The sequence below is a fragment of the Quercus suber genome, unplaced genomic scaffold, assembly GCF_002906115.3.
Source record: "Quercus suber isolate HL8 unplaced genomic scaffold, Cork oak 2.0 scaffold_373, whole genome shotgun sequence".
Lineage (NCBI taxonomy): Eukaryota > Viridiplantae > Streptophyta > Magnoliopsida > Fagales > Fagaceae > Quercus > Quercus suber.
Window position 1 is genome coordinate 569455 of NW_027069825.1, and position 23748 is coordinate 593202.

The 23748-nt window shown below is 34.8% G+C and overlaps 2 protein-coding genes and 1 non-coding gene across 3 annotated transcripts; 1 reads left to right on the plus strand and 2 right to left on the minus strand.

Moving 5' to 3' along the window:
• Positions 1-6403: 6403 nt before the first annotated feature.
• On the minus strand, positions 6404-8131 carry LOC112035710 (serine/threonine-protein kinase BSK3; the record flags this gene model as incomplete). The annotated part of the gene is given in 5 exon segments (XM_065760601.1): positions 6404-6509; positions 6599-6732; positions 6940-7075; positions 7494-7714; positions 7806-8131. Coding segments are annotated over 5 exon segments (679 nt in total), but the record flags the coding sequence as incomplete, so codon positions are not given.
• Positions 8132-13729: 5598 nt separating this feature from the next.
• TRNAP-UGG (transfer RNA proline (anticodon UGG)) lies at positions 13730-13801 on the minus strand. The gene has a single exon. It is a non-coding gene; the product is annotated as a tRNA-Pro (tRNA).
• A 66-nt stretch (positions 13802-13867) lies between these two features.
• LOC112035782 (uncharacterized) lies at positions 13868-15026 on the plus strand. The gene is made up of 3 exons (XM_024068617.2): positions 13868-14018; positions 14135-14196; positions 14629-15026. Exons 1-3 carry the CDS (start codon positions 13961-13963, stop codon positions 14752-14754), a joined length of 246 nt encoding a protein of 81 aa, XP_023924385.1. The 5' UTR covers positions 13868-13960; the 3' UTR covers positions 14755-15026.
• The last annotated feature ends 8722 nt before the right edge of the window (positions 15027-23748 follow it).

Consider the following 23748-nt stretch of genomic DNA (forward strand, 5'->3'; position numbering starts at 1 on the left):
TTTGTGATAACATCATTTGTAAGTCTTTAGAACATGTGTTCACCTAAGTTACAATGTATTTTATTTTTTTAATTAAAATTTTTCTTGAAAAGATAATACTATTTGTGTTGTTGTTTTGAACTTATATTTACTTTTTTTGGGGGGGGGGGTATTTTGAATTTAAAACTGTGGGGCCCGTGGCCTGATAGCCTCGGCCCATCGGGTAGCAGGCCCAAGGCCCATGCCAAGGAACACTGACTATTCAAGGCTAAATTGGAAAGCCTCTCTTTCCAATCCACGCCGAGGACCTCCTCATCCTCGGCCTGACAAGGGTGATTTTCGGAAAAGACCAGCCCAAAATAAGTTGTCACCCTCGCATTTAATGCATTCACCTAACCCCCTGGCCGCATTAATGGGGATATAACCCCTTAGCAGGGCAACGTTGATCAGAGTGAACCACTCGAGTACTGATAAGGCCTCTGATGGACGGACGGCCAGAAGAGAGGCAAATGAATGATCAACAGATGGAATAAGGAGATAGGAAGATGAAGACTATATAAAGAAAGCAAGTAAAGTAAAAAAGAAGGGGGGAAAAAGAGAAGAAAAGGCTTCCTCGGCCATGGCCGAGGAGCATCCTCCCAGTTGTATAGAAACCCTAAGTATCTTTTTATAAATAAAGGTTCATGCTTGATGAACGACGGCCAGCGCCTAAACCTTTAACCCACTCTCTATAAATTGATTGTTTGGGCTTGATTGGGCTGAAAACCCATTCATACTCAGGGTCAACCCAAACTGAGTCCCTACAAAAACCATTTGAATTTTATTGGTTTATACAACTAACTGTTTAAATTCAATTTTAATAAATAAATAAATAAACCTGTTTAAATTCAATTAGGAAACTTAATATATTGCATTTAGAGTATATATTGTACCTAGATTTTATCCTAATTATGCACTTTACTTTTTTTTTTTGGAGAAAAATGTACTTTACTTAATTGTAAGCATGTACTTAAGTTTTTCCTATAAGGAATTTTCTCCTCCAAATCCTCTAGTTTGAAATAATTTATGGTTGTGCGTTGTATTTGTATAGGTTGGAATTTGGTACAATATTAATAGTTAAAATAAATACTAAAATAATGTTAATCAATGTTTATCTAAATACTAATGATAGTAAAAAAAAATTCAACAACATTCATTAGCCCTTTCTTGATTTATGTTAGTCCAGCCTGACTTTTCCATAAAATTACATCAGCTTGTCTGATAAAATCAAATTTCCGATCCGATTGAAAAAAGAAAGGGAAAAAATATATATAGGATACGTTTGGTAGACTGTAATAGACATTATAACATAATAGATATTCTTATGGCATAACTATTCGGTCGATTGGTTATGTTTTTATTACAATGAATAGTTATTCTTTATGAATAACTATTCTTCAAAATGAGGAATAAATATTACTTATCAAAAATACTGAATATCTATTCTTTCACCTTATGTAATAACTTTTTAAAAGAATTTCCTAAAAAGCCATTAGTTGCCACATCTTCAAAAAGAAAGAAAATAAATTTTCCTTTTTGTTAATTATTAGCTCTATTTTGAACATCCTAAAATAAGTGTATTTTAAAAAATTTGACTTAAAAATGATTTAATTACACCTTCTTTTTATACACGACTAAGTTGTGGATGCATATTCAGGATTCTATTCCTAAATGGTCACCAAACTAATGAAGAATAATACTTATTACATTTCAACTTAATGTATTCCTTGTAATACTTATTCCTATTCCCATGTAATAATCATTACAGTGTACCAAACGTGCTCAAAGAATGTCTTTCACAGGTGCTTTTAATAGCCATCAATCAAATACTTTTGGTAATATCTTGATTCTCATATCATCCACAATAGTTAAAAGAATAAAACAATCCAAAAAACCAACGATTTTACATAAGCAAGAAGAAAACAGGCATTCAATCTATACACAAATTACAAACTTGCGTAAAATCTCTTCCCACTCATTTTTCACATTTTCTTTTTCCATTTTCATGTAGGGAGAGGCCAAATGCACAATTGAAGAAATAGTAAACAGAATAACAAAAAATTCCCAGCCCATAAATAAATAATAATAATAATAATAAAAGAAGCCAAAACCCAAACCTGTCCAAATATTGTTTGTCCTAAGTTTCAATCCAATGACACCCTCAAGAGCATATATCTTTAGAACATGACTGCCCCATGGAATGAGTGCCTTGTCTGGAAGTGAAAACCATGCAATCAACAACAGGTTCCAGGCCTTGACCTGATTCGGACAGGAATCTTCAGATGCTGACTGATTCTTGCTTAGGAAGGACAGTTTTCTGATGATGATGGGACTGAGTTGGTAAGTTGGCCTCCCGATGTTTCAGTATGAACCTCGAGAAACGGCCTAATCAAAGTCGTAGTGGCTGTTTGACTCCACTTCAGAAGGAAACAGAGGTCAGTTTCTCAAGTAGTAAGGCGTTTTATTCTTAACCACAAAATTGGAATATCAGTTGGCTGCTCTGGATGTTTTAATAAAGTTTCTAAATATGCTCTAGATCTATAACTTGGAATGTTGTAGAGAATGGGATAAGCTAGCTCTTGGAATATGTCTATGTGAAGTGAGCTGTCAACTAAAGATGATATGACTGATAGGGTTACTGATGAGTTTTGAAACCCAGTGATGAAGATTATGACCTATGTAGTATTGAAGTCTTTGAGGTTACCAGGTATAGGTATCCCGTTATCTTGTCATTCCACTCTTTCTGGATTATATTGTTCAGAAACCTGAGATGTTAGTCAAAGGGCCCAAACATTGAACTTAAGATCTCATTATCCTACTGAAAGCTTCACCACAACCCGGCGCCCCCCCCCCCCCCCAACCCCCCTCCTCCCCTCTCCTTCTAGCAGTTGAGTGCCACCTTCAAAGCTCCAATGTGAAGTCGTTTATAAAACATGCAGGCATGCTAACAAACTTGATTGAAGAACAGGCTTAAATAGACTGTGGGCCTTGCACTTGCTAAGAAAAGACAAGATACATGGAAGCCAAGACTTAGAATTAAAAATCTTCTGGTCAAACAGGGCTCTGGTCTATGTTATGAAACCGGTTCTCCCAAAGCTTAATCTATTAAAATCGAGCCCAGTAATGTGTAATAAAAGCTTAAACTGATACATATTTTCATCATCGTGGGGTCATGTCAGGTTACAGTTCTGTGAAACTCAATAACTTCAATGTGGTTAGTCAGGTAAGTCTTAGTTTTAGTGCCTTGATACACGCAAAGTACATTAAAATCAAGTGTGACACAGGCATTTCATTTGGACATATAAAAGAGAGTTTAGCTGAATTAAATTGTAAATTTCTGGTTGATGCGTTTCATGTAGCTGATTTTTGTTCAGAAACACTCCCCATTTGGTTGTATCAGTTCATAGAACTCCCTTCTGTATCATTGTGCTCTCTTTTTATTTAATTTTGTTTTATGATTATCATTGCTATTATATTTAATAAAATTACTTTCTATACAGGTACTTCTCATGTCTTGATGGGTATTCCTCACAGTGCTTCATTCTCTCCTCTGTCCCCTTGGTGAGGCATGCTCAAGAAGGGACTTGACTGCCATCCATGAGGTCTTTGGAAAATGTTGGATATAAAGATGACGAAGAGTGGCAAATGATAGTTCTGTTATATGTTTCCAAATGATAATGATTCATTCCTAGGGTTTTTTTTTTTCTTTTCTCTTTTGCATGTTTAGCTTTGTCTAAATTTAGTTTCTACTTTCTACAATCATTCTTGGGCTTAGCAGGCATTGGAGAAATTCCAAAGATGCTTGCATGGAGTTATTTCTGACAATTTTCATTCTTTAAAACATTTCTGCTGTTTTAACTGTACCTGCTTATGTATCTTACTCCTGTTGTCTGTCTAACATGCAAAGAACCTCGACATATTGATGATTAAAATTCTTGTCTTATGTTGCACCACAGCTCTCTTTTCAAATGTGGACCGACCAAATGCAGGAAACATTGAATTCAAAGAAAAAGGGTGATGCTGCTTTTCGTCAGAAAGATTTTAGAGCTGCAATAGAGAATTATACACAGGTGATTTTCTTCCCCCCCCCCCCCCCTTTTTAAGTGAGTTTTGGCTGAAGGGAGAAATGAGAGATTTGAACTATTTCCCTTTCATGAGGCATGGTCTCCAGCCAATTGTGCTATCCTTTTGGGTTATACAGCAATCTTGTTATGGGTGAATCTTCTAGAATATTATTTCTGTTTGGCCAGAGATTTTCTGGACCTCATCACCTAAGTAGCAGTTGTTTCCAGCACGCCAGTGGGTGTCTCCTTGGGTCTATCCTGTTCATAACTGTTAGATGGATTATTCTTCTTGCTACTTAAGATGCATGTACTGGTTATAAATGTGCTGATGGTTTGTTGTTTAACTGCAGTTTGTGATGGTGGACCATGGTTCCCAACAGTTTATGCACGCCGTAGTCTGTCTTATCTCATGAGTGACATGCCTCAGGAAGCACTCAATGATGCAATGCAAGCTCAAGTTGTTTCCCTGTGTGGCACATTGCTTCTTATCTCCAGTCTGCTGCCCTATCTGCACTTGAGATGAGAATGAAGCACAGGCAGCTCTTAAGGAGGGTACAATTCTTGAAGCCAAGAGAATGCTACTGCTGGACAGAAGTGAAATTTGAAGTGAAGATTGTCATTCTCACTCTCCCCATTGTGGCAGTTCGCAGATGAAGATTGATTACCACTGTTGTTGATTGCATGGTTTTCACTNCTCCCAAATTGGAGAGATTTGGAGGGAGAGTAGAGTACATAAACTATTAACAGTAAATTACTAATTTACCCTTATTTATATTAACAAAATACACAAGGAGAAGGCTAATTATTCTCTTCCCCCTTACTAATTTTAAAAACATCCAAACAAGGTGGAGGGGAATCATTTCCTCTACTCTCCTCCCTACTACTCCCCTCTACTCTCCTCCCTCTCTAAACTTCCAAACAAGCCATAAGGTGGTCCGTTAACAGGACCCTATTATGTAGTATCATTTAATGGTGTTGGTTTGAGCACTCGGCGTCATTTCTGTTTGTGCTCTTCTATGATGCAAAATCTATACTATAATCTATATTGTGCTTTGACACATTACAAAATACTATGACTTTGAAGATTTGATATTTGAAGACTAAATTTCATGGGCCTTTTGTAATGTAGGGAGAGTAACACCAGAAAGTGTAATATACAGCTTCGGTACTCTTTTGCTTGACCTTATCAGTGGAAAGCATATTCCCCCCAGCCATGTAAGTGCTTGTAAGTAATTTTTTTTAAGAAAAATAAATGAATTTTCATTAAAGTAGCATCTACCTTAATAATACTTGGAATAAAAATGTTATAATCTTGCCACTTGACATTTCTCTGATGTATTTAAAAACAATGACTAATTCTTTAGTTATTCGTTCCAGGCCTTGACCTGATTCGGGACAGGAATCTTCAGATGCTGACTGATTCTTGCTTAGAAGGACAGTTTTCTGATGATGATGGGACTGAGTTGGTAAGGTTGGCCTCCGATGTTTGACAGTATGAACCTCGAGAACGGCCTAATCCAAAGTCGTAGTGGCTGTTTGACTCCACTTCAGAAGGAAACAGAGGTCAGTTTCTCAAGTAGTAAGGCGTTTTATTCTTAACCACAAAATTGGAATATCAGTTGGCTGCTCTGGATGTTTAATAAAAGTTTCTAAATATGCTCTAGATCTATAACTTGGAATGTTGTAGAGAATGGGATAAGCTAGCTCTTGAATATGTCTATGTGAAGTGAGCTGTCAACTAAAGATGATATGACTGATAGGGTTACTGATGAGTTTTGAAACCCAGTGATGAAGATTATGACCTATGTAGTATTGAAGTCTTTGAGGTTACCAGGTATAGGTATCCCGTTATCTTGTCATTCCACTCTTTCTGGATTTATATTGTTCAGAAACCTGAGATGTTAGTCAAAGGGCCAAACATTGAACTTAAGATCTCCTTATCCTACTGAAAGCTTCACCACACCAGAATTAAAAATGGGGGGCTAGAGGGAGTTGAAACCCCTCCAAACCCCTCCAAACCCCTCCCCCTCCTTCCTTAAAAAACTTCCAAATAAGGTAATTAGATTACTCTCCCTCCCTCTACTCTACTCTCCCTCTTTTTTTAAACATCCAAACAGGCTATTAGGGTATTTGTTAATATACTATTTTAGAAAAAATTTAGTACCACTTTCATGGGATATATAAAAAGCTGTCAAAAAAGTTAGCTATTTTTCTTTCCCATAAAAAGTTGAGTTCTTAAACCAATGCTCTTAGGGCATCCTTTTTAACTTTTCCCTACATAATATAACAAAAAATTATAATTTTTTTCAAAAGGTACATACCGGTTCTTAGATACTCAGGAGGAGTGAATGCTAGATTTGTGCTATAACTTTTTCCATCCCTACTATTTTTCATCAGGCCAAAGGTTGAGAGTCTAGAATTACCATCCTGCAAAATTCTAAAAGATAAATAGAGGACTGCATATCAAATCTAACTAGAATTATGGTTTCAAATAAGAGGAATGATAAAATAATTACCTCATCAAATAAAATTCTGTAAGCATTAAGGTCATGATAAAGGGCACGCCCTTTGCTTGTACAGTATTCTAGAGCTTGTGCAAGATGAAGAACAACCCTTAGTCGCATTGCCCATTTCATAGGTTGTGTTTCCCCTGATAGAAGATAGCACCATATCATTTCACATGACAATAATTTGGAAAATTGGTGGTGGAGCCAGCAATTTTAAATAAACAACCCTTATCACATTGCTCCTTTCATAGGAGTTGGCTATATGGTGGCAAACAATGCACTTTTTAAAAATTGAAGTGATTAATATATAAAACCTTTGAGTACACTACGCATTAATACAAAAGACTCACAATGAAAGAGGTGCTTTGCAAGAGTTTCATTAGGCATATATTCTGCCACAAGCAATCGCTCATCACTTTCACAACAGCAACCAAGTAGATTTGCCAATCTATGGTTGCGGAGCTGACCAACAGATCTTGCTTCCTCCTACAGTTATGAAAAAAAAAAAATTCAGAGTTAGTACAAGTCTATAAGGACCAAATTAGCTAAAAGATAATGAAACTGTTCCTGCTATCATATTGAGCACTATGAAAACATATAAATAGATATTGCCTTTGATCACCAAATATACACGGCATGGTTCATAGCTGCAAAACGATATAGCCATAAACAAAGAAGAAATAGAAAATGGCTAATTACCCCCAAAGGAACTGATAAAAGCTTGTGGCAACAGGGGAATGAAGTTGTAATTTAACATTGGTGTTGAAGACAATATAGAACAGACCCATCACTAAGTGTTCATTTAATGCAGGAAAAATCATGATTTGGATGGGAAGCATAAGGTGAAGAGCCTTATGAAACAAAATAACAACAAATGTCCAGTTAGAGGTAAATAATAATCTACCATAAATTGCCGGGCATCAGGCCAAGCCATCCTGTTAAAGCGTTTGACAACAATTCTTGTCTGATTTTCCAGCTTCCCTTTATAAACAACATTCGGAGCTTTCTCTCCATGCTCTGATACAATATTTTCCACTGCAAACCCAGATGTAGCATTTTTAAGTTGATCAAATGTGAATTCACGGAATGCAGGCAATTGGTTGAGCTCACTCTTCTCCTCATTCTCTGCAATAAACACAATAATCAGCGTCCATCTACCATCTACTCAATTCTCCACAAAAAAACACAAAACACACTGTAAACCACTTGTACCCACCAACATCAGGAGTTTCAAGAACCGATGCCTTCACTTGTGAATTTGAGCAACATGGCATGAGTTTAGAGGACTGACAACCCATCTTCCAAAATCAAAGCTTATTTGGCTAAAAACTTTCAGTGATACACCTATGTGTAATAAAACTGAGTGCTGCACATCCAAGCAACCCAGATTCACATGCACTAATTCAACCTTATTGCAACAATAGCTAGCTTCTACCAAACTACGGTTTCTGATCTTGAATGGTTGAAATGGCAATTTTCCACTCAAATTCCTCAGAACCACAATGCCCTGGAAATAAATTTAACAGTTCTGTATTAGTGAGTTGATAAGCACCAAAAAACGCAAATTGCTCTCAGATCAAACACATTATCAGTTAGATTCTTCTGAGTATTCACAAATGGTTTTAAGTAAATGATCAGATAATGAAAAACTAATATAAATTTTTTTTTTTTTAAATCCAAGTGAATCTGTTTGAATCAATATGCAAATTTGCCATAAAGTTTTCTGATTGCATTGGCAACCAAAAACACAATGCAGTAGTTAAAGTAAAAACATTCCATTTCTTTGTTCAGTTATCAGCCTTTTTCTTTTTCTTTCCTTTTTCTGCTAAGAATTAATTGCTAAGTCAGTAACTGCAGTTTGTACTCTTTATTAGAATCATAAATTAAATCGTATACGTTGACATGTTAACTAAAATGTTACAAGTAATGTTACAAATACAAAAATTTTCACAACAATTGAGTTGATAGTTTTTTTTTTTTAAAGGTTCTCATTTGAGCCAATTACTGATGTCATTTTTTTATCTATTAACATTAAATTATCATCTCGATAATTGTGAAATTATTTGTATCTATAAACTTATTAAAATTTTATTCCACCAAATAATGAAATAACTTTTATCATAAGGATGAAACATCTTATGGATGTGTAAATTTATAATATATTACATTCTCCACATTGAAATAGAACCTAACTTGTACCAAAGGCAAGTGAAGCAGGTCATTACAAAGTACTAAATTATTGGATTTTTTAAAGAGTAATGTTATGAAACCCAATGAGTCAGTCTAGCGGTTCCAAAAGTCTAAGAGCTTCATGTGGTATTAGGTTAAAATTCATAGCCAACATCTTAGGGTCCTTCAAGTAATTCCCCCTTGTCATTATCTTGTATGTGTGGAATGAAAGGACTACACATACACATACCTAGAAGAATAGTTAGGAACTCAAAAAAGTTTATATGTTATGTTAGCAAAAAGATCAATTCTAAATTCATAACTTGTTAAGATAACAAGTTGTGATTGAAGTAATATCACTTTTTTAAAGTTGTTACAAGTTACAACATGTGAAAAGAGAGAAAAGGGGGGGGGGGGAGGGATTTGAACTCAAATTTTCTCTATACATGACTCCAAATAATGTCGCCAAGTTACATGACAATAGGTTGGTGAAACCACTTTTGTTATGCACCAAATCAAACATCTCATATCAACAATTGTGAAAATGGTTTAACTAATAGGTGCCCTAGGTTATTCGATAAGGAATCATTTACTACAACATGTTATAGTTACTTTTCTATGCTTTTATGACATGTGTACACTTGTCACTCTTTTTCTTGATCCTATAAAAAAGGGCATTTGAGTATATTTAATGCAACCTTCAAAAAGGTAACAGAAACTGTGATTTCGAAAAGGAAAAAAAAAATTACAAGTAACTAAATTTGACTAATCTGTTGTAAATTAACAACAGATTCTAAAAAATTTAAAACTAAATTTTTGTTGTTGTTGTTGTTATTATCAAGTGTCTAGGATCAGCCATTAACAAATACATTATGAAAAAAAAATTAGGAAAATTCTAGTGTGCTGTATATGATGATTATCACAAAGAGAAATGAAACTCGAGCAGACGACGAGCGAAACGGCGCCGTTTACAGAAGTTCCATTTGGTTGAAAAGGTCACAAAAATGGAAATGATTACGGCGGGAGTAATGGAGCACGAGGAAAGACCGAATGATTAAAGACCTCCCCACTTTTCCTTGCCCGTTGGCCCCCAAAACCCACATAAAAATCCAAATCAATTGGCGGTGCTTTTTTTTCAAAATAATAATAACTAACAACATTAATAAAAACAAAAAACAAAACAGTCACAAACATCTTCATGTGATTACTATTTATATTTTTATTCCAACAATTTTTTTTATTAAAATAATGACCAGATTCCAGAACTTTGAATAATCATCATCGTGACATGTCGGTAATAATTAAGTTTGTCAAAAAAAGAAAAGATAAGAAAGACCAAATCAAACAGCTATAGAAGAAAACTCAAACATAGCTTCTTTCTATTATTATTCATAGATCTTGAGCTTTGGATTTTTTCAACCTCCACGTCTTATCGTTTTTGGTTTTGCTATTTGTTAATTTGTTTGAATTCTTTTTGTGGGTTTTAAGTTTTAGTCGAGAAGTTGAGGAATTATTGGGTTTTGAAAACTCTGTGAGATTTTTTTTTTTGGTTCTTGTTTTGAAAATTTTTAGTGATCGTCGAGAAGTGGTTGGTTTAACTACTTTGATAACGAGGTTTTGAAGGGAAAATGTGGATCTTGTAAAGCTGTTGATTTGTTCGGGAAAAAAAGGTTGTGGTTTCAGTTGTTTTGATCGGATAGAACTGAAACTCAATCAGGGTTTTTCTTTGCAATTGGAGAAAGAAGCTGTTTTGGGGCCAATTGGGAAGCTGAGGTTTACTGGGTTTTAGGTTTTGGAATCTGGGTCATCAAATTTTTTTGAGTTCGGTCTCAACCAGATTGACTCAGTAAGGAAAGTAAAGCTTTCAAAGGTATTTTCTTTTTGGTGTGGTGGGTTTTTTTTTTTTTTTTTTTTTTTTTTTTGTATTTAGTAGTTGGATTGNGTTTTTTGTGTCCACTTTTGTAACTTCCCAAAATGTTCAATAAATTGTTAAAAGCAAAATTATAGAAAAGTACATAAAAAAATAAAAAAACTAAAATAGTCAAAGACACATCATATGGCAAAAGCTTGACTTTCTTGCTTCAATCGCGCTTAATTTCTTTCGTTAACTTTATGAGAGAATGGAAAATGCTGGGATGATAAAAAAATATGTGTATTTTTCATCATGTGTATTTAACAAAGATGATAGAAAAGTGGAGTGATTAAAAAAAAATTACCATAATACCCTTATAATTAAAAGTAGAAGAATGAAAAACTGGTATTAATTTTGTAAATTTTCTTTTAAATACCATTTTCTCCTATTTTTCTCCCTAATTTGGAAAGAGATAAAAAAAAGGGTGAGCCCAAGTGGAAAACTCTATCTATCCCATTTTATTTTCTCTCTATTTTCACCCAACCAAACAATAAAAAAAATCTCATTTTTTCTCTCGTTTTTCTTTCACCCATTTTCCATCCATCCTCTCACTTTTCATTTTTCACCCTAAACCAAACATAGTGTTAACTGTAACAATTTTTAATAGTTTTTTTTAAAAAAAAAATCACCAAAACTAAAATTATTTATAATTATTTTTATCTACAAATATTCAAATTCTTAATTTTAAAATCGAGTAAAACCCTTTGAATATACACAAAGCAGCATGTAAGGATGCTAGCTTGAGAAGAACAAAGCAGACAACTAAAACCTTGACCTTAAGGAATTTATTTTGTCACGTTAAAAGGATTACGATCCTCTCATAAAAATAAATAAATAAAGCAACAGCGTGAGTCCATGTGGTGATTTTTTTTTTTTTTTTTTTTTAGAAACAAACACATACACAAAGGAAAGGGAATTTTTTTTTTAATACAAAGGCACACCACAAACTCCACTTAAAAGTCATGATAACTTTTAAGAGATGATGGTCCATGTGGTGAAGTTAACTCTTTTTTTAAGAGGGGGGGGGGTGGTAGGGTAGAAACTTATTAAATATCTAGATACGTATACGTTGACATGTTAACTAAAATGTTACAAGTAATGTTACAAATACAAAAATTTTCACAACAATTGAGTTGATAGTTTTTTTTTTTTAAAGGTTCTCATTTGAGCCAATTACTGATGTCATTTTTTTATCTATTAACATTAAATTGAAGTTACAAAAGTGGACACAAAAAACATGTTATATTCCAATTTTATATATAAAATAAACATAGATACACTATATATATATATATATATATCTATATATATCTATATATATATTGTGGTTTATGTAAATCAAAAACATTTAACAATATTGCAAATAAATTAAGAAGCAACAACAAATAAAATTTTGTAGATTTATTAATAATAAAAGATTTTACCGATTGAACTAATTAAAACTCGCATAAGTTTAATTTTAAATTTAATTGTTAAAATATGGTGTATTTTGTGTGCAAGTTGTTTGTATTTAAAGTAAATTATACAATAATTAATGAAGAGTATCTCATGGCTTGGAGGATAAGAAGAACTACAGGGGGAAAAAATTCAGAAGTTTCAGTGGGCATTAAATTGTAATGTGGAAAGCAAGACGGACTTTTATCACAAACTTGTAGCCAATTGTTGACCAAATAAGTTTTGAATTGATATGTCCAAAGTCTGAAGTCTTGTGGCTGAGTAAGATTACATGGTCTTTATCATGGACGACTTATATTCAAAATCCCCTTTTCCACTTGTTATATGGGAGAGGACAAAAGATTGTTATCCCACTTGATATAGGGGAAAAAATTCTCAATATTGAAAGCCTAGCCTAATCACAAATTCACAATGAGCAATAGTGGATTAGAGTAACTATTAACTATTAGATTTTAAATTGGAAAATTCCATGACAATGGAGTATTATTTGTGTCTGTAATGTGTTTATCAAAGTTCTAAATTACAAGTCCAAAATGCAGCAAAGAAGAGACAGAACTTGATGATTTTGATTTCCTTTAATTGATGTTTGATTGATTGAACAAGTGTCTTCGACAATAGATCTATCCAAAGAAGATTCTCAACAATGGCTTAATTGATTGAGAATTGTGATAAGTTGGTTGTTGTCTTGTATTATTCTCCATAGCATTTGCATCCATGTCTTATCATATCTTTTTATGGCATTTTATCCCCTAGCTGCTAGGAGAATATTCTTAAATAGCCTTAATTTTTAAACTATGTAGGCAAACAATTATTTTTTTTCAAACTATCTAACAAAATACCACTTTTTTAGAACTCGACATTGCGATGTTGAGTTCTGACTGGAACTTGACATTAGTTCCACTTAATAATGTTGAATTCTACACAATTTTTTTTTTAAAAAATTAAGTGGAAAAATTCGCACATAACTCGACGTTACTTAGAACTTAATATTAATAATGTTGAGTTGTAAAACAATAACATATTGCCACACTGTTTGAAAAATATTAAAATAGACTATTTAGCTATGTTGTTTAAAAACTAAGGCTATATAGCCATTTTTAGCTGGTTGCAATTTGTGTTGGTCTTCTAATGGTAAACTACTAACCTAGCTATGTAGCTTTTTGTGCCTTGGTTTTTTGTCGATAACCTTCTTCCTTTTTTTTTTTAATCTGTTGATAACCTAGCTATGTAGCCTTTTGTTCCTTTTATCATTGAATTGTGCTAGTGTCACATAAAGTGGCACAACTGGTATCACAACTAGCCTATGTGGCAAGTTGTGAATAGTAAAGAGAGGTGATGATAGGTCCATATAGAGTCACCTCTCTACCATTTACAACTCACTATGTAGATGAGTTGTGGTACAAGCATTTTTCTTTATCATTTGCAATAAAAAGGAGTGGTGGTGCTTTTTCACACAACAATAACAATACAACTTTTCTTCTAGAAGAATACAATATACTATTTTAATTTTTTAAGAATATACTCCGTACAACTTTATGGGCAACTCTTAGCTTTAAAAAGCGGAATCAATAAAAAATAAGAAAAACAAGTATAAAAGCGGGTGAGGGGCATTCCGAGAATCGAACTCGGGACCTCTCGCACCCAAAGCGAGAATCATACCACTAGACCAAATGCCCTTGGATGACAAATAAAGAGAACTAATTGTTACTCACCCTAAATCGCAACTTATAAAAAACTATTCCTATTAAAATTTCCTAGGGTTAGGGTTTTAAGCATTTGGTCCGAATTAACCGAAAGAGCTTGCGAACGCATACACAGACACAGTGTGACAAAAAATGTCGAAGAAGAACAATCTCACACGTAGAAAAAATCAGTATGCATTCGATCTCAAAAGTAATCACACCTCCAAATCTCTCTTTCTGTTTCAATTTCCTCCAAATATATATATATATATATATATGTATTTTTGTATTATTTTGCTAATTATATTTTTGCTTTTTGTAAATCAGGAGAGAAAGAAGAAAAGGAAAAGCTGGCCAAGAAGCTTCAAGCCAAGAAGAATAAGATGAAAGTAACCCTCTTTCTCTTTCTCTTTATTTCCTTTTAATATTTTTGGTATTAATTTCAATATTATTATTGTTATTTTTTTTTTTTTTGGGAATACTTAAAGTGAAAATTTTAGTTCAGAGTTGGTGATTTCTGTCATTAGCTCAGTTAAAACGAATTTTTTTTTTCTGTTTATTGGGAAAACCCATTATTCAAATTGTGTAATTTTTATTGTTTTATGGGTTTCCTGAGCAACCCATTACAAAATTATAAAACAATTGGTGTTTCTTTTTAATTTTTGATGAATTTTAGTCCGTTTGAATTTGATAGATAAAGTTTGGTGTATGATGAGATTTGTAGTAAATGTTAGATGAGTTAATTTGAAATGGCATGTTGTGGTTATGAATGTTATCCCCTTTGAATTAAAATGTTTGTCTTTGGCTGATTATGTGATTAGGTTGATCGTAGCGACAAGAAAAAGAAGGGCGGAAGTGGGTTTCAAGTGGGAAAGAGAAAAGTGAAGACCAAATTGACAGCATTGACAAAAGCTAAAGCTGCACAGGCAATGGAGCTTGACAAATGAGGTTCTATTTGGATAGTTTTATGTGTATGTGGAGAAGCTAACAATTTTGTTTGAAAATTATGTTTTATCGCTTATTTGTTTTTTAATCCAATTTTCTTTTGAAAATTATTATGTTCTATAACTTTTATTACTTGCTGGAAGATTTGGATACCGTTGTAATATCATGTTCTTTGCCAACTATGTATCCGGTCTGTAGTGTCTAAGTAACTAGAGTATGGATGTGGAATATATTTAATTTAGTTTTAAGGAAGTTAAGATCTTTTGATTTGAAAGTTTGTGTTTTAACAGCTTGGGATCATACTCTTCTTGCTTTGATTAAAGTACAAGTCCAGTGTACAGAATATAAAGAAGGCTTTGAATGCTTGTCTTGCAGGAATGAATAAGGCCCCTGGCATGTAACATATGAGAGACAGAATTTTTTTTTTTTTTTCATGTGAAAAAGTGTTTGGCAATACTAACTTTCAGTTGTAGATAGGGTTTGAACTTTGGAGTAAATTATTTACTGATTAAAAATAAAAAAAGTTGAAGCAAATAAGTGGAGGTTAAGTCAATGCTTTCAGGGGGGAGGGAAAGGGGGAGATTTTCTTTTGATTGGTATTGGCTGGTACTAATTTTTGGCATATTGGTATTAAAAGGCTGAGGCTAATTAAATAATAATAATAATAATAATAATAATAATAATAATAATAATAATAAAATCTTGTTTTCTAGATGTGAGGGGGTTTGGTTCAAGTGATAGCCTAGTGGTAATGGGCACCCTTTGTGGTGCTTCGTGTCTGTGGTTCGAACTCACTTACACCTCCCCTCACTATACCTATAAAAAAAAATATTTCCAGGACGTTGAGGCTGCAATGAGGATTTGATGATGTTGTTATACTTGATACTGCCATTGTGACTACAATTTTACATGCAGTTTAGGCCATATATGCAGAAGATCTTTGTCTTCTATGTGTCATCTCCCCAGCCCCCACTCTTTTAAGAAAGTCCTGATAAAGCCATTCATTTATTTGGGTAAGCAAATGGTGTGAAAACAGGGAATTGGTTGCAGGTGCTTGGCACTTTGTGCAAGCTACTATTTGCAGTCATTCATTAGAGATTCTTTTCATAAGATATTTGCTGCTATTTGAATTTGATTAAGTCATGTGGATGCTTGGTGTAGCAGTGTTAACAAATATTAGGGAAGCTGTATTTACTCCACTTGTAAATTAAGCTCATTATTTGAAGGTTGAGCCTAAATAAAATTGGGAAAGTTGTATCTCTTTTGCGGCTAGGATAAACTATAGCCCTTGGGTTTCATTTACTTGGTTGAGAATTCTATGATAATGAAAGACAATTCAGATGCTTTTGGGTGTGAACTTTGAGCTGTGATGAAAATATATATTGGTAAAATGAGTGCAGGCAGAAGATGGTATGGAGACACATTGTTAAAGAACTAGGAATGATCTGATTGGAGTTGAATAAAAAACCCAATGGTTCATTTGGAAGGATGTATTTGAAGAAAAGGGTTTGAATCAGTGTCTAGTTTAAATGACTTGAATAAAATATAAAATTAAAAAAAAAAAATCCCTTTATTGATGAAATTCATGGATGGGACCGAAGCATTATTAACCTATGAATTTATAATGGTTAGATGTAAGATTTTATTTTAAATTCATAATATTAGGGCGTTTGTTGGACCTAAATTGTCAAAGATTTGTCAAAGATAAATCTATTGAATGTTGCTGAAATTTATTTAAACTAATTTATACTAGTAATTGTTCTTCAAAAGCAACCTTTAGAGTATTTGCAAATCTCTTGATCAATGAACAAGGTTTTGAGTTGGTGGTCTGTGCACGGTTACTGCTAAACTTTTGCTCTACATTATGGCCTAATTTCAGGATGTCAGAGACTAAATTAATGTAAACTGAAGTTAGGCCATAAAGTAAAAGCGAATTGTTTGGCAACAAACCATTTGCTTTACTTTATGGCCTAACTTAAAACATGTTATCTTTGACCCCTCTAAAAATAAATGTTTTCCATACCCTGAAAGAAGGGAATTTCAATATTGTACACCATAATCTGTTTTTGGTAAGATACGGATTGCATTAAACGAAAACAACACGGTCTGAAGAACAGTCAGAAACATCAAAGTGAGGAGATTTGAAAGTGACATCGTGCAGTTGATCAAAAATCACAAAAAAATATGCTCTTGTTCTAGACACATTCTAGCCAGAAGAGCAGCAAATATTGAGGTTGGATCGCTTAAAAGGAACCCATTTGAAGACCGTAACAAAAACGGATCATGTTTGTAATAGCAACCCACCCAGGTTTTAGATTTGGTCCTGTTTGGAGGCTTAGCAAGATCTGTTCAATTTAAGTGTACATATTTGGCAAAGAGGGTTTGAACCCAAAGTGGATCTTTATCAGTTAGGTGCCTCCAATTGGGCTTTTGTTTCAGGCTACTATAGAATGGAGACTCGAACCTCCTCGTTTAGGTCTAGAAACTTTGTATTTTTGGGGCAAAAGAGAAACACTGGTGGTCGGACAAAAATATGTATGGTTCCACATATTATTTAATACAGCAAATAATTTGGAATGATATGCAGCAAAGAGCAAACAATGTGAAATTTATACGAGTTTCTGAGGTGTGGATGACCTTTTTATTTTTTATTTTTCTGGTCAACAAGAATTATATTCTATTCCCCTTTCCAAATACCAAAGTTGTGAAAGCATGTATCATCTGAACATGTACCAAAAAATTATTAGAGAGCTGCAGCTAGGATTTGATCTTTTTACTCTATTTTCCACCTGATGTACAATTTTTTTTTTTGGGTCTTTTGTTATAATTTTTTTAAGGTAGATTTGAAGTATCTATTGTAATCCTCAATCCTCTACCTGAATCTCCATCTAAACTCTTGGCTGTCTTGGACACTCATGGATTAGATTTATACTCAATCAATGTTACAAGTTCAAATTAGTTCAATTAATAAAGTCTAGAATCAAATCCTGTCTGCATCAAAAGATAAAAAGCAAAATCCACTGGGTGGTGAAAATATATTCAGCTTTTCCTCAGGTGTTGAGTGGGCCTGGGTTGTCCAGAGTTATCTCTTTCTTGATAGACTTGATCCAAGGCCTGACACAACCTTCTGACCAACCTTGAAATTTTATTTGACAGAATCTACTTTACTGTGCAGCTATGAACAATTTTATTTATTTTTTGACTGGTTGTGAAAATAGATCCAGATGTAATAATAAGCTTTTATGCCAAGAGGTGGTTGGGTATGCGTTTTTGCAATATGCTGATTCTGTAACTTCAGGACCATCATCATCATGGCATCACTATTAGTCCTGAACTCCCAATAGGATCACCACTATTTATTTGTATCATTTTTACATTATCATAGAGGCCCAACACGTATGTCTTAAGTTCTTGCTAGACACACTCCTAGGAAACTTGACTTAATGAAATCCGGCATATTCTTTTCTCATAATGTTCTTTTCCCCCTTCTTTTAATAATTTTTTTCACACCCGCGCATAATAGCCACTTCACAAATATAAGTATTTGTAGGTTGTTGGTATAGGCGGTAAGAATCAAGGTTCAAGTATTTAAGAATGTTAACGAAATTGCAAAAAATTTCTAGATATTCTATGGTACAGAATTTTGAAAATCTTCATAATTTATTTTAAAGAAATGCTTGAGATTATTATGTCACTTTTTTATTAAGTCAATTGGGGCATGCATTAATAAAGTTTCGATTATTACACTTATTTGTCTATGTTGTTGGAAGGGGTCGTTTCCCACCAATCAGCCTAGTGGAATTTCAATTATAGTAAAGTGGCTCTTATTATACTCTTATTCCCATCTCTGAATTGTCTTTCTTTGTTCAATTGGCACTGTCTTTCTTTGTTCAATTGGCACTGTAGGGGTGTGAATGGGTCGGGTTGGGTCGGGTTGAGGGAATTTTTTGACCCGACCCACCATGGTGGGTCAAAAAAAAATTCGATCCAACCCAACCCATCACATAAATCCAACCCAACCCACATGGGTCGGGTTAAATCCATGGGTTTGGAATTTTTTTTATTATTATTAAATTGAGTAGAAAAAAAATATAAATATTAATATATTAAAAAAACCCAAAGATTAGTATCGATGTAATTCCTTAAGGGCAAACAATACCAATAACTAAACAACAATAGTAATTTACTAGAGTTTGTGTGAACTAATTGACTTTTATATAGGATAGAAAGAGTTGGTTATTTTAAAAAATTTATTAATTATATAATACATATTATATGTATAATTAGTATTAGTAGGAGGAACTGAGGAAATACTGCTCTACAGCTGGTTTTTTTTTTTAAATTATTAAATATAATATATATATATATATAAGTGCCCTGGTTTTTAAAAAATTATTAAATATATAATATACTTTAAATATATATTAAATATGGTGGGTCGGTGGGTCGGGTCGAGTTTGGCGGGTTTGTAATTTTATGACCCAAACCCAACCCGACCCGTTATAAAAAAAAAAATTTGTAACCCAACCCAACCCACCAAGGCCTAAAAACTGACCCAACCCGGTGGGTCGGGTTGGGTTTGGCAGGTCGGTGGGTTTTCTGCACACCCCTAACTGGCAGATGCTGTAGATATGTAATAGACAGTTTTTTTCCCCTAAATAAATACTTTTTTTCTCAACCCGAAATATAGGAGAAACAAAACAACTAGACCAAATTTCATATTTATCCAAAACCCGTAAAATAGAAGAAGATGGATTTGAGATAGGAATCTGTCCAGTCCAGTTTATAAGAGTTGTCTATTAAGCCAAAAGATGGACAGAAATATTGCCTTCCCTACAAACAAAGGAAAATTTTACATTGAAAGTGCTAGTTCACTCAAAATGAGAATTTTTAAGAAAACAACAGTAAAAGTGTTCAAATGTTTAATGAGCCTAAGGTGGACCAAAAAGAAAGGTTCAAATTTTAAGAAAATTACAATAAAAATGAGAAATTTATATTGTATATGATATTCGGAACACTATTCTTTTTAATGTTAACTTCATAAAATTATGTAAGAATTAAGGGATCAGAGATCATGATATTCTATCTTAGTGAGTTTGATTTATCTGATTAAAGAAATCTAATCTAAACTTTTACCTAATGTGCTTTTTTAATTGAGTGCTAAGTGGGAGCCTCCAACTCCAAGTTAGAACAGCACTATGGATGAAGTTTCCATCAAATGCAACAAGGTATTCTTAGTCAAAATAAGGATTGATCATATTCAAACACATTTCATTTTTACCTAAAAGCTGTAAGTAATTCCTCAACAAATATAGGTTGAGGGTCGTTCCACCAACCAACATAATCCTTTCCTTTCTACTCCTAGGTCATTTTCTCTTCTCATGTTCCTTTCCCCCTTTGGGCATATCCAGTATGTTGGGAAAAAGGGGCTTGAACATATAATTGGACCATAATTTAGTAGCTCATATTAATAATTGTGTTTTCCATTTACCTTTCTAGTGCATCATATTCTCTTGTCATTCGAGATATATATATATATATATATTTTTTTTTTTTTTGGGAAATGGTATGGTTTAGAGTTTCATGCATTTCTAGATTACAGTTGTCTGCTACTAACACAATGTGATTAACATCTACAAACCTCATTCATTCATCTCCTTCATCTATTTAGATAAAAAGAACCTTATGATGGAGTAAGAATGCGTAATTATAAATACAGAATATACTTGTCAAGAATTTTACAGCTCAGCTAGAGCATTCCACAGCAGTGGTTGTAAAATTTTAGCTATTTAGCTACACAAAAAAGTCACTTTATCTATTTTTACCTACACACACGTACAGCAGTGCATCTATTTTAGCTTTCAACACAATAAAATAATATACACATCACAATAAAATAATATAAACCACTACAATAAAATAATATATCTTACTTAAAAAAAAATTACAAGCACCAACCACCAACCCTATTCAGCCACATCCACAACCACCACCACCACCACCACCCCACNGTTGAGGGTCGTTCCACCAACCAACATAATCCTTGCTTTTCTACTCCTAGGTCATTTTCTCTTCTCATGTTCCTTTCCCCCTTTAGGCATATCCAGTATGTTGGGAAAAAGGGGCTTGAACATATAATTGGACCATAATTTAGTAGCTCATATTAATAATTGTGTTTTCCATTTACCTTTCTAGTGCATCATATTCTCTTGTCATTCGAGATATATATATATATATATATTTTTTTTTTTTTTTGGGAAATGGTATGGTTTAGAGTTTCATGCATTTCTAGATTACAGTTGTCTGCTACTAACACAATGTGATTAACATCTACAAACCTCATTCATTCATCTCCTTCATCTATTTAGATAAAAAGAACCTTATGATGGAGTAAGAATGCGTAATTATAAATACAGAATATACTTGTCAAGAATTTTACAGCTCAGCTAATATTTCCACATAAATGTTCAGGTTCAAATCTCCCTTATTCATCATTGTTCTACCTATTAAAAATATATATTATATATATATATAAGGAATCTTAATATACTTGCCAATTGAGTACTTCTGAAATTGACTTACAAGTTAGAACTAGGACTGACACTTATAGCTTGCTCCAGTGGCGGAGCTACCGAGCTAGGGGGACCTGGACCCTAAAGCCCATATTATATATATATATATATATATATATGTAATGATAAAAAAATTTAATATATATTTACATGGCCTCTTCAAAATATGTAAATATATGTGTTTGTGTAAAGATAATAGTAGTTAGTATTTGGAATCAAGTCTCTCAAATTATCTCTTTAAATTTTCTATTATAATGGTTCATAGCTCACAATCTTATTTCAACGATCTTAACTGTTCAACTAATTAAAATAAAATAATAATGACTAAGAGTTTTGAACTCAAGATTTTATAGATTTTTATAAGGTCTTGGAAATCACTAAACCAAAGGCTGGTAATTGTTTTATGCTACTGTATATAACATAACATATAGTATTGTAGGGTTAGAAAATCGGATAGCCTTGGCCCACTCCAAGCCAGGCCCAAATGACCCACGCCGAGGATGCACGATAGGTTCGAGGACGACCCTGTCCTCGGGCGTCCGAGACCTCGAAAAAACACGAGGACCACCCTACCAAAGGACTCCTGGAATGTCCGAGGAGGAAAGGACCCAGTGCCACGCGTTTTCAACAGAAGTACGAAGAAGGAGCAAGCCCTGGGCGAATTGTCACCTCGGCATTGAATGCGCTCACCTAACCCTTCTGGCCGCATTAATGGGGATGTAACCCCTTGACAGAGCAACATCGATCAGGGTGAATCACTGGAGCATGGATATGGCCTCTGATGGGACAGACGGTCAGGAGGGAGACCAATAGATGATCAACAGGAGGAGGAAGAGAGGGATATATAAGAGAGGTGAGCAAAATGTAAAGGGGGGAGGAAAAAAGTAAGAGGGGCAGAAAAAACCTCCTCGGCCAGGGGCGGAGGAGCATCCCCCAGTTGTAAACTGTTCTTAGTATTTTTCAATAAAAGGAAAGTAGTTCATGCTTCATGCACGCCGGCGAGCGCCTAAACCTTCGATCCACTCTCTACAAATTCATTATTCTGGGTTTGTTGGGCCTTTAACTCACATCCTTTGGGCTGGGGCTACAAAAACAGACCCTACAATTGGCACCGTTTGTGGGAAGGATTAGTGCGCTAGCCAGCGCGACAGGCGATCGTTCTAAGTAATCGTTCTACGGAGGATTGGTGGTGATAAAAAAAAAAAAAAAAAAGAAGAGCTACCAAACAAACGTTGCAGAAAGATAAAAGTTCAAAGCAGAAGATCCAACAGAAACAAAAAAGAAAAAACTGCGCATTACTTTATTAAACAAAAAGTTACAATGTACAATCAGAGGCTCAGGCAGGCGTGTTTTAAAACTATTCCTACAAGCTAGTTCTACAATCAGAGGCTCAAGTGGACCTGTCCTAAAACTAGCTAGAGGGAAGTGTCAACCCGTACTCTTATTGGTATCAAGAGAATGGGAGAACTTGACAATAAGATGGGGGAAGGGGGCTGAGGTTGGCTCGCTTCAAGGCCACCAACAACTCCTTTCTCGGTGCGGCGGAGCTTGAACAAAGCGAGGAGCAGATGCAGGGGCACCGGGACGCCCTCCCCCGTGATGTTCCCTTGATTCTCTCCAATCCTCACGAGCGTTGGCCGTTGGAGACGGCAACACTCGGGCACCAGCCATGACATGAGTTCGCGCGTCTCCTCCGTCGGAGGTGCGCTCCAGGGAAAGACATTAGGTACTTCAGCGACATCCCTCTTAGCCACCGCGTACGGCAGTGTCAATGTTACGCCTAGACTCTGCCGCGCCGGAAGCCCAGTGGGGGCTGCAGTTACAATGGCTCTTGGCACGGATGTCCTCACACCCGCCCAAAGCCGCCTCATATCTGCCAACTCCGGTCACAATTCCGGCGGGGTTATTAAAGGGGCTTGGGGAGTTGAAAGGGCGTGTTTTCTGTTTGTGTTGGGAAGCTCATGGAGTATGGAGAAACCATCACCCCGGAAGGCCTTATATAAAGGATGAAGGTTGGTGAGAATTAATCCACACAAAATTCGAAAAGAGAATTATCAGCAGTGCTAATCACGAAACTACCAAATTCCAAGGGGACCGTAGACCGCTGGATTTGTGTTAATTCACGAGGACATTAATGAAGGCGCGTCTCGCACACCAAAACGTCAAGGGCGGAGCGCGAATGGCCAAGAGACGCCTCGTAAATGAAAAAGATGGAGACTTGAGCTGGAGGTGAGATCAACGCCACGTGTAACATCATAGTCCGACCCAAGGAGGAATCGTCTCCAATGAAGCGGTCCGAGGACAAACCCCTCCCTACAGAGAAATGGAAGCGTTAGACAGAACCAAGGCACTGCATGGTCCTCGGACTCAGGCCTATGGGGAAACTAACCGCTCAGCTATACCTGGGTACTAGACAGAACCAAG

Coding starts and splice junctions, on each gene's coding strand:
- LOC112035782 (XM_024068617.2), top strand. CDS start 13,961: ATGTCGAAGAAGAACAATCTCACACGTAGAAAAAATCAGTATGCATTC. Junction 14,019..14,134: donor GTATGCATTCGATCTCAAAA/GTAATCACACCT, acceptor TTTGTAAATCAG/GAGAGAAAGAAGAAAAGGAA. Junction 14,197..14,628: donor CCAAGAAGAATAAGATGAAA/GTAACCCTCTTT, acceptor TTATGTGATTAG/GTTGATCGTAGCGACAAGAA.